The following is an 11,668-nucleotide window of genomic DNA, read 5'->3' on the forward strand; positions in this document are numbered from 1 at the left end:
TTGTTCAGTTTAGATTAATTAACTAATCAAATCGTCAATGGGATTTCCATGGCTATTTGATTAGTCTATAAGGGAACCAGCACCTCTGCTTTTGAACTGTAGCAAGAGCCCAGTTCAAAAGGCCTTCCGGTGGGTGGGAGGGGGGATTAAGAGTATCCTTTTCTGTTTGTTACCCCAGATGTGTGTAATTTTTGCTGACTGGCTGCTGAGACTGTTGTGGATGCTGCAATAATTTATAACCTACCATACTGAATAATCCCCCAAGCACTGCAAGAAAGTATTGCTTATCTTCTCAAGCAAAATCCATGGGAACACTCTGCTTACACCTAAACTGGCCATTTTCAGGGATAAAGAAGGGCTGTTGGTAGAATGTATTTAACCAACACTTTTGTATGATCTGCTCAATGCTCTTATCATACCTGGCCACACGCACAGCTTCTTGCTAAGGTCAATCATGTCTCTCATAGGGGTGGGAGAGAGGAAAGGAACAGATTCTCTGCATGTATCACTTTCTCTTAAAAGTTCTGTGCTACAGACACTCTGGACATGAATCCTTCCAGAGCCCATCAGTGAGTTGCTCTGAAAGATGGCCACAGGGAGTCAGTCGTAGTCAGTGTCAGCACTCCGAACTCTTCCTACAAGTCCTTCCCTGCATTGCCAGTCTAAAGACCTGGCAGGACCCAAGCTCCTCAATACTGACCATGCCAAGCTTGAGTGAGAGTTTGGAGACAGAACTGCACATCTATCCTGTTCCCAATTGCTACCATGGCCTTGTAGCTTTTATAAACTTAAACTTCATGTCCCCTTGGTCCTAATTCTCTAGCCATGGAAGAGAGAGCAATTCACCGAGCAGAACGGAGGAGGGAACTGGAAGAGATCAAGAGAAAAAGAGAGGAGGAGAAACTGGTATGTAAAGCCAAGAACTAAATGGAGACACCCTGGCTCAGAGAGGGACCGTGAAAGGAAGCCCCTCACAGTCAAGTGCTGGGAAAAACACCTTCATTTAAATGTTTAACTTGAGCCCATAGGTGAATTATAATAGACACTCCAAAAAACTATAAAAAAACCCTCTCTAAGCCCTATATCAACTAGAGATGTGAAGGGTTAACCAGTAACTCTCACTCTTACTGGCCAGAGCAGCCCCCGTCCACGCTCGACCTGAAAAGGATCCTGAAGGAGCTGGGTAGAGGAGGCTTAATCAAACCTTAGAAAGGTTTTAATTGGTGAGCAGGCACGGATCCAGATTATTTCACAACATAAGCAAATAGATGAATGTTTGGAGAAGAGCGTTGTGCTGGGTCTGAATGTTGCCTCAGTGAAACAGCTTCCTTGACTTTGAGTGTCCATGGCGCATCAGGGAAATACAGCTGAGCCACCATAACACTAACTTTGATGTTTTTTGCATGGGAATAAAAGTAGAACATCACAGATCATAGAGGCAGGCAGCCTGTGGAAATCATGGCCAAGTGAGACACTGGGGCTGGATAACCTTCAGGAATGTGTAAAGTTATTCAGGCAAAGAGAAGGGTTGTCAAATGCAGTGCTTCAGGCTATATACAGTGATCACTTGTAGGTCTCAGGAAGCAGTGTCCTTCCCCACCCTCATGTACATCACTGCACAACAGTTACTGGTCACTGCTGAAAGCAGCATGCTCACCCTGGTCATTGGTCTGAATGTCCTTTGTCCCTGTTAAAGTTCAAATGCAGTAAATTTTGTCCCAGCCATGTCCTTCTTTCCAAGGTGCAGCTGAAGGCTGAAGAGGAAGAGCATCAGAGGAAGGAGGCTGCTGAAAAAGAGGCCCAGCTGGAGAAGAGGCGAGAGGAGAGGAGACAGCAGAAACTGGTGCACAGGACACTCCATGCCTTTACCTCACAACCACGTCCATAGAGAGTAAAAGCCCCGTGGCAGCTATTCAGTGGCCATGATAAAATGAGTTAGAATCTCAGTCAGTGTCCTAATATCCAGAGAATAAAACTCACTAGCACTGTTGGATGCTTCCTTACTAGTGTATCAGCAGAGGCCGAGGACTGAATAGGTCATGGACACTGAACTCTCTGTCCATCCCCGCAGAGGCTTTGTCAGGTTTGAGGTGCATCGGGGAGACTGTATGAGGGGAGCCTGCACTGTGGCTGGCTGTGTTGTACTCATACCTTGTTCTGGGTTGCTCCTTTCATTCATGTCCCTATCCCCTGCTGCATCAGTAACAAATATATAGCCAATGCTAACTAAGCCCTAGAGCAGCAGTTCTCAAACTTTTGGGGATCTGGAGCCCTTTACATGTGTAAAAATGTATGCGGCGCCCCAGCGGTCCACTGATTGTATGTGTTGTACTTATCGATGTTTCCAGTTTGTCAGCCTCACGGAGTCCCTGGAGAGGGCTCCACGGAGCACAGTTTGAGAAACACTGCCCTAGAGAGTTCCCAGTGCTCAGCTTCCCCCCAAAGAATGGGAATGTCTCCTCTGGTACATCATCTGTTTCTGCCTGGCAGGAACTGCCATCTCAAGGTGATTGCTTGGGAATGAGCTGTAGCTATAGCCCAAGTGGCAGAATGATTTTAAACCCCAGAGAGATGCTTCCTCTCTCCCATTCAGTGACCTACATGCTACTGTAGCATTTCAGTGTAGATGTTACCTAAGCCAACAGGAATTCTTACGTCGGTGTAGATAATCAACCTCCCCACAGGCTGAAGCTAGGTCAGTGGAAGAATTCTCTCATTGGCATAACACTTTCTACACTGGGGGCGAGGTTGGGATAAGTGATTCATACCCTGAGAAACACACCCATACCAATGTATAAGTGTCCTAGACTCTCCATTCCTTTGACATACAAGTGGGGAGTGACGTTCCCTAGTACTGTGATCATTCTTCCATAATGGTTGCAAGCTAGGGATGTGAAAGGTTAACTAGTTAGGGGCTGGAGTAGCACCCCACCTGCCGTGGAGAGGGGGCTGGTCCAGCCATGCAGGGCTCACTGCAAACTGGCTGAACTGCTTCTGTCCGTGGCAGACCCGACGCATGACAGGCAAGATTCTCTCCGGGCATCCAAAGCTGCCCCTATCTGCAGTGGCCTCAGTATGTCACAGGCAGGGGCTGCTCCGGGTGACCAGAGCAGCCCCATCTGTGGCAGGGGCCGCTCCGGGTGACCAGAGCAGCCCCATCTGTGGCAGGGGCCAATCCAGCCCGGCTGTAGTGGGGCTGCGAGCCAGCACAGCCAGCCCCAGCACGGGGGCTGGGAGCCCCATGGGCTAGGGGTGTGGAAAGGTGAGATCGTGCTTAGTCAAGCATTAGGTTGACCTAATGTTTAACTGGTTAACTGATTAACTGGGATTTTGCATCCTTATTGCAAGCCTTTTTGATTTCTTGAGGGAGACTGTTCCCTTTGCAGTGCGCAGCCATTGTTGGCTCATTCTTGTACCAGCTGATGCATTTGTGTGTAAGAGATGTTTGGCCACCTTGTGGTTGAAGCTAAACAATCTGCAGATTCCTATTTCTGGCCAGATCAGGATGCCCATCTACTTGCTGTTTGTGGTTGTGTGCCTTACCATCCATTTTACCCGGGATAAATTAAACTGCTGCTCTTTGAATTGCAGAAAGAACTGGAGAAGCAGAGAAGGCTGGAGAGAGAGCAGCAGCTGATGGCAAAAGCAAGAGACCATTATGAGAAGGTCCTCCTGAGAAAGCAGGGGCTGGAACCCTGGAAGAGGCTAAGGGAACAGGCCAAGGAAAACATGGCGGTAAAGTGTCTACTGAGGACAGAACTGAGGAAGGGGGCTCTTGAGAGGGGAAGAGAAATAAGGGAAGCAGCGACCCAAGTGGGATTGTGGGGGAGAAATGGGTAATGGGGCTCTGAAGTCAGAGGGAGATAGAAAAAACTATTAGCTGACCAAGTCCTCTCCCCCCCAAGAGCAGGCACTGTACCATTCCTGAACAGAGGATGTTTCCAATATTAAATTCATGCAGCAGGATCTTAGCCAGGGTAGAGGTCTGTTGGGCCTCATTTTAAAGCCTGGCTTGGGCCCATACCCAAGCCAAGCACAGTCCCTTCAAACTTGATCTGAGACTTTTGAGTCATTTTCGGTCCTGACCTGACTCCGACACTTTCCCCTGAATCTGTGTCAGCATCATCACCAGATCATCCTTGGAGCTCAGCCTGGTTGGGGGCTTCCAGCTCCCCATGTCCACTGTCTATCTCCAGTTGCCTCCCATTTGTGGACCCAGGTGGGTGCGGCTGTGTGCCTTATACTTGCTGGCTGCTGCTGCGTCTTTGCACAATGTGCACTGCAGGTGAAAGGCGCGGTTACTCGTCTGCACGCTCACTCTGCAGCACACACAGCTCAGTGAGACTGAGGTGGCTGGCAGGAGCAGCGCATACAGCCACTCTGTGCCAACCCCACAGGCAGGAGGTGATCAGAGACAACCCACCCAGAGCCCAGGGGTGTTGCATTGTTTTCAGACCTAGCCCTTGTATGTGGGTCCTATGGAATTCAGGTTACTTTGCAGGGCTCAAGCCTATCTTTCAGGTTTGGCCATCTCTTCTTCAAAATCTAGGCACAGAAGGTCCAGAAAAGGGCACTGAAGGTGATAAAAGGCACATGTGGCTGTAGAAGATTAGAGGGAAAATTAACACTTTCACAGGTGCTTAGATTACTTATGAGTTCAGGGTCTATTTGCAAAAGTAAATTAAGCATGTTGGACCCTGAAGTTTCACTGGAAGTGAATGGGACACAGGCAGTGTTCCCTGTAAGCTGAGCGCTTGGGTGGCCACCCAGGAGAGATTCAAATGCCGCCCAGCTGAGTGGCAGAATGCCCACAGCCCCCCAGAGATGGCAGCATGCATTTCTGCTTGTGGTGCACATCTTCACAGCCTCAGTGCATATAACAACATTTATTTTGCACATGGATGGAAAAAATAGAGGAAACATTGGACACCAGCTTAGATCCTCAAAGGTATTTAGGCACCTTACACCAATTAATATCAAGTACATAAATGTCTTTGAGGCTCTGAGCCATAGTACTTTTGAAAATTTGACCTTAATACTATTTAATTTGAAAGGAGAAGAGTGAAAGGAGACATGGTAGTTTTAAATGAAATAAAGCAGGGTAGAATAAACCTTAACTGGACACGGGTTCCTGAATACAAGATCAAAATGGCACACAGTGAAACAAAAACAGCAAATTTAAAGCAAATAATTTCTGATGAACATGCGATTCCCTGTGATTCCCATGATCTGAGGCTGATAGTCTGTACAGAAAAAAACAACAAATGGTCTGGTAGCACTTTATAGACTAACAAAACATATCATCTACATGTTTTGTTAGTCTATAAAGTGCTACCAGACCATTTGTTGTTTTTTTCTGTACAGATTAACTTGGCTATCCCCTGAAGTATGGTAAGAGTCAGTGTGACGTTATGTCTGAGTAAGGAATGCATCTGCTTTACTCAGATGCCCCTAATTGGCAGCAAATCATTTGTCAGTCCTCACTCTTCGGCCACAAGCTGATCAGCACTTGGTCAGGAAGACACAGGCAGGCCGTGTAAGCATGGCACAGTTGGGCATGGTGTGTCACGGGACCGTTACATTCAAGCTGAGGTAATTTTACTGTGGAATTTCCATGACTGCAGCCCTACAACATATTTGTTTAGGTAACTATCTCTTTTCTCCCCTCCTAACTCTGCTCAGGTGGCACAAAACCATCACTGCTTAGGACTGCAAAGAAAGTGCCTGCTAGCCTGGTTCCAGCATGTCCAGGAGAGCCTTGTTGAGAAGATGGCTCGGGCTGAGGAATTCTCTTCCCGTATATTACTCAGAAGAGGCTTCCGGAGCTGGTTAAAGGTGAGCCCAAAATGGGGGAGGATGTTATGAACCCAACCAGCTGCTTGAACACTCCAAACCCAACTTTGTGACCTACCCACATGCACCTGTGGGCTCCAGGTGGGCCCTGCATCACAGTGGCATTGCATTGTGTGCTGCCTGCTTTGTCACCCTAACCTCCCTTTCATGTCTGTCCCTTGTCTCTTCAGCCCTTTTCTCCTCTACTAACATCACCTCATGCCTGACCTTGTCACTCCCTCTTCCTATTGCTCTTCTTCTGACCTCTTCAATCACTTCCTCCTCTTTGTGCCCCTGAGTCATTACCTGTTTACTCCATAGCCTGGTGCTCCTTCATGCCTGTCTTTCTCATTCCCGTGCCCATTACCTTCACTTAGGGTTTTCTTGTCACTCTGCTATAGTTGTTTAGTGAGGAGGACAGGAGAACATGCTTACCTCTTTCCCTGTCTCCATTCCCCAGTACAAGGATGGTCTCTCTGCTCTGGAAGAGAGAGCGAGCAGGCTCCATGCAGCCTCTCTCAAGAAGAAGCTGTTCTGGGCATGGTTTGACCTGCTCAATGAGGAGAAAAGTGCATTATGGGAAAAGCAGAAGATTGCAGCTGAGCACAGCGATAGGTAAATGTATTCCCCTAGTGGGAGTTGTTCTTACCTATGGGATATTTTTGACTGTCTGGCTTTTCTTCTTAAACCCACCGTATTTAGGCAATACCGTATTTAGCCAATACATGTGAAAGGTGGGTCTTGCTTCCGATGTTCTGGTCTCACATCCTGCACCCACTGTCAGCTCCGTGCCCAGCATCTGAGGCCAGATGGCTCCATGCAGATTGGAAAGGGAAGATTGGTTCTTAACCTTTTCAGCAATTCTGAATTCACTGAAGGAGGAGGAGTGGGGAAAGGTGATGAATGGTTGAAACTTTCAGAGTCAGTCAGTGGATCTGGCCACACAGCTCCTGTTAAAAAGCCAGCTTAGAAAAAACTTTTAAGTACATTGATAGTAAGTCAAGTGAGTGTGTAGGAATAACATTGCAGGGTTTCCAGAGCTGCTGTTCTGGGTGACTGCTGACTGAATGGACTGAGTTTATGAATCCAAAACTGATTAGCTGCAAATGCCACTTGGGAGCTGAGAATCCAGGTGTTTCTTTCTGCTCCTTACCCAATTCTGCAGTGAGAACTCAACTGACAGTTTTGTTGAGGATGAATGAAGCTGAATAGATTCCAAATTAAGCCGCCCAGAGCTGTGTTGTAGTACAGGTTTAACAGGACTTTGGTTATAGTCAGTACAGTGAAGAGCTAAGTCTCAAAGACCCTGCAGGTAGCAGAGAAGTCAAATCCCATTCCTACTCTTGACTGAAATCATATTTCAGCGGTGCACATGGGGTATAGTAAACATGGGATCTGTGCAGACAAGCTCCATCACTGGCTCTTGGGAAGAATCAGTGAAATCAATGTGTTTTTCTGCTTTTAGTTTGCAAATTTACCTCACGCTCGTGTACAGTTTAATGCCTAACCTGATTGTCATGGCTAAGGCAGCAGGTTCGGGATAGTGCCTGGTTAGCAGTGACAGGCACAGTGAACTGGAGGAGTAGAGGAGGATCTGGAGAGACTGGAAGTGAGGTGACTAGGCTGGCAAGCCACTGAATTGCACTGAACGAAGCTGCTCTTCTCACTCACTCCTTCTATGTGGGAGCTTCCCATAAAGAAGCTGCCTTCACCTCCTCTTTTGAAAGGATCTCATTAGCCTTCATATAACACCTTTCATCCTCAGAGCTCTCAGCAGACAATGACTAATGAATCCTGCCAGTGAGAGCTGGAGGGAGGGCAAGAGAGAAGGGCAAAGTGTTAGTATTCTGGGATGACTGACATCTGTAATTAAACTGCCCGCACTGGAGAGTTTTAACCTGTCACTGCCAGGCAATAGCAATAGAGGGGGTGAATCCTGGAGGTCTGTGGCTACTCTAGAATAGCGCCAAGGCTTTTAATGGCTGTCTGGACCATTCATCTCTTTTCCTCTCCCTTTCTAAAAGGAGAATAACACTGACCATGTTCAGGGCCTGGAGGCAGTACCCAGCAATGATGAAAGAGGAAAGAGAGAAAGAGGCAAGGAGAGAGCAGTTACGCAAGAGAGTAGCTGAAATTCTCCTGGACTTCCAGAAATGACCGGAAGGACTCTGGGCACGCTCCATACTTGATGAGCAAAATGGATCTCTGCCGAAGAATGTAACTAGCGATGTGAGCTCAGCCCTGTGAATGACAGGGGCTCTTCCTGGTTTGGTGCAACAGGGGGTGGAGATGGTGTTCTAGGATGGTATTTTGAGTGGTGCTTTTAACATTCACTCTAAACCGAGGAACCTGGATTATTGCCGTCACTCTCTAGCCACCAGACTGCTCTCCCACAGTGACAGGTAAATGTATTTGGGGAGTTGTTCTTACCTGGCATGGGATATTTTTGACTGTCTGCACACCAGAGAAACAACCCGTCAGGCAGGCAGTGAGCAAGGCTAGAGCACAAGAATCAAGACAGGATAAATTCCAGGCCAGATGCCAACTTTATTTCCAAACCTCCCCAGAGATTTTTGTTGCCTTTAGCAGTGCAGTGTCGAACTGAGACACTGCACTTCTTCCGTAAGGTACAGGAACTGAAACGTGCCTTTTTGTGCTGGAACAGAGCCCTGAATGCCTGTCTCTTGTCAGTGATTTCGCCTTGTGATTGGACACAGTGTGGCTGTATCTGACTAATAAATGGATGGAGTCTTTTTACCGTCTTATCTGTGATTCACATCCTGTTAAGCCTTTCACAAAACCCAGTCCACATGAGGAACTGTTACTAAACCATTATATCGAGGGATGATAGGGAAGCTAAACCTTAGATGGAGCTTTGCAGTTGAGATGGTAACAGGATCTGAAACACAAACAAAGCACTTTGTGTAGACACTTGACTAGTTAAAACCATTAGTTTGGGGATCGACCCTCCCAGCAATTCTAAATTATAACACAACTTGCTAACTCAAGTGTGTAGGCATGAAACTGTCTACATTTGGTGCTGAGTGGTGTTTCAAATCATGGCAACTAGCACCATTTTTTAAAAAGCACCATTTTTCCTATTGCTGACAGTTCCTTTGTAGGCACACACAGACCTTGTCTTGACTAGGCTTTAAAGGTGCATTGGGAGGTAGCTCAAGCTAGCTCCCATGATCAGATGATGTCTAAAACTCTAGTCCAGAACAAGGTCCAGAACTTTAGCATAAGCTAAATTAGTGGTACTGAAACTTGCCCCTCAACTCCAGTTAATTTAACTCTACCAGGTTAGCATAGGCCAAAGTACAACTTGCTTTGTCTTTATAGCTAACATGAGCTACCATCACCCCTTTACATCTTAGTTAATATTAGATTTTAACATGTTACAGTGTAGCAACTGAGCCCACAGATGGAGTGGTTTATAGGCTACCTTGGAATTTGGTTAGTATGGTTGTTTAAAAAAATCTGTTAGGGATGTAAAAGGTTAACCAGTAAGCATCACCCTAAATAGGTGATGCTTACCGGTTCTGATTAACTGGTAACTGGTGGGGACTGGAGCAGCTCCCTACCTGCCACAGGCTGGGGGCTTGCCCTGGACAAGGGCTGGTCTTATCTGGAGCAGTTCCTGTCCGCAGCAGGCCTGGTTATCCTGCAGGGGGGTGCTGCTCCAGTGTCTGGAGCAGCCTCTGTCCACTGGGAGCCCAGGCCTGCCGCAGACAGGGACTGCTGCAATGGGGGCTGAGAGCCAGTGGCAACCCCAGCCTGGATCCCGCATAGTCAGATAAACAACATTTAACCAGTTAACTGATTAACTGGGATTTTACATCCCTCCTGTCTATATTAGGTAGTTGTGATTGATGTGCCAGCTGAGATCTGCTGTTGCTAAAAGTCCTCTGCTCTGAACACCTGAGCAGTGGAGACTGGAATTTGCTTCTCTCCCATTGATGTAACAAAGCTGGAGACAAGGGTTCCTCTCTTCTCAGGCTTTTCCTGCTTGGGTGCCAGGACTGGATTGAGAGTAGGGTGAGGTTCTCAGTTCTGGCCTAACAAGTTAAGACTATCATTTTCTAATTTTCCCTCCCACTGCCTACTTCCCAAATGTGAAGGAATGCAATGCACACCCCGTTACCCAAACCTTGGTTCCATACCTGACTGCTGTTTAGTCACCTGGGCACTTATCTAGGGGTGGAAAGGAGTTGAAAGTGTGGGTGGAGAGTAGGTGAGAGTGGTGGGGGAATCAGCTGGAAGCATCGTGGTCAGGTTGTGATAGAGAACAGCAGCTGGAAAGAGCATGGGGGGGGGGTCATTTGTGTGAGCACTGCAGAAGGGATAAGCTCTGCTGTGGAGAAAGATCAGCAGATAGGAGACATGGTTAGAGGAATAAAGTGGAGGACCAACCTAGTTAACTTCAAGTCCTCAGTGCAATTTAGAGATGCCCCTCCACTTGTTGGTGCATTAATGGCTAATGTGTGAGGATAGTGCAGCAGCAGTTCTGCTTCTTGGTGCACATTCACCCTGCTGAAATTCCGCCAGTGCAGTCTCTGCATACTAGGATGCAATAGAGCCGGTCCTTCCGTTCTCAGGTTACTGGCATCCTTTTTATAGAGAGACCATTTAATCCTCCTTCAGCCTGCTGTATTTATTCACCAGTCAGGAAGTTGTCATGTGGGAACAGTCTATTCTGCTCCCCCAACTAAGGCTGGGTTCTTGGCATAGCTAAAATAATTGCAGTTAGTGAAATGACAAAGCAGCAGAAAGAAAGGGTCACACTGGGTTTCTCATCAATATAGAGCTGCAGGTAACTGGTGACTGGGCAGTTCAGGGCTTTGTCAGGGGTAGTTGTGGAAACAAAAGAATTACTGTACTGGAAAAGCTCTCATCCACCCATATCCTGTCTCTGGTAATGGCAATGGAAGAGCCTGGGATTACCTCACTTTGGGGAAAGGGTCTTTTGAACAAACCCCTCTTATGGCTTGAAAAGGATGGGTTCAGTTTTTGGATGCCTGACTTGTGACAACTTAGTTTTGATCTGAGCACATGCAGTTCTTACTAACTTGAGTTAGTGTTCAGCAATGCCTCTGAAAATAATGCCTCTTGGGAAGAGCACACAACACAGGGCACCTTAAACCAGTGGCCATACCTGATAGGTGGGCCCTAAGCTCTCTTCAGCATCTTCAGCCTTCTTAATTGCTCCCTTGTCTTCCTGTTAGTTTAGCAGGCCCACCCATTCTCAGGTAGACTGCCTGGTTTGGAGGATTCAAGCAGCAAGCATGTCACTGGGAGGTACTGTACTTAGCTTTTTTTTCAAGTGCCTGTGAAGGCCCCGGGTACTGCCATTATGTTTCTCACAGTCTAGGATTTAACATAGGTATAGTTTCTCATGAATCTAGTGCTAGTGAATGAATTAGAAAAACAGCTCTCAGGACTGCAGTCCACAGGCATGAAACTCTATCATGACACCAGTTTTCTTCTGAATTAGCCCTTGCCACATGCTGATTTCAGCCAAACAGCTGAACTAACTGCACACAGAGCATCCAGAGCCCAGGGTCCTTCTGATAATGCTGTTGGCAGAGCATACAGGACATCTTTATAATAATTCAAGTAGACACGAAGGTTTTCCAGACAAAGTTTTATCCCACCAAATACTTTCCACAAAGGAGGCAAGGTGTAAGAGATTTGGCATGCTGAGAAAAATCAATTCAACCTCGGTGACTGTTTTAGAGTTTGCCTCCTGCTTTAAAGCTTGAATTGGTGTTGAATTTAATGGTAGAAAACTATATTTATGAGGAATCATGTGGGCATCAGCCCAACAGCTTGGCTC

At 47.0% G+C, this 11,668-nt stretch overlaps 1 protein-coding gene across 6 annotated transcripts in view; it reads left to right on the forward strand.

Annotated features, from left to right (window-relative positions):
• The window catches only part of CCDC191 (coiled-coil domain containing 191), a 28,324-nt gene extending 19,739 nt beyond the window's left edge, over nt 1–8,585 (forward strand). For 5 of the 6 annotated variants that reach the window (XM_075906459.2, XM_075906444.2, XM_014577709.4 and 2 more), the window contains 6 exons: nt 824–906; nt 1,742–1,843; nt 3,592–3,735; nt 5,683–5,835; nt 6,293–6,447; nt 7,857–8,585. In XM_075906459.2, the coding sequence (XP_075762574.2) occupies nt 824–906; nt 1,742–1,843; nt 3,592–3,735; nt 5,683–5,835; nt 6,293–6,447; nt 7,857–7,989 (770 nt within the window). In that variant the 3' untranslated portion in view covers nt 7,990–8,585. Of the gene's footprint in view, nt 1–823; nt 907–1,741; nt 1,892–3,591; nt 3,736–5,682; nt 5,836–6,292; nt 6,448–7,856 lie in introns of those variants that run through there. The other variant, XM_075906475.2, reaches the window with a different exon arrangement.
• Nucleotides 8,586–11,668: the final 3,083 nt, after the last annotated feature.

Source organism: Pelodiscus sinensis, chromosome 1, assembly GCF_052426305.1.
Source record: "Pelodiscus sinensis isolate ZL-2025 chromosome 1, ASM5242630v1, whole genome shotgun sequence".
Taxonomy (NCBI): Eukaryota; Metazoa; Chordata; order Testudines; family Trionychidae; genus Pelodiscus; species Pelodiscus sinensis.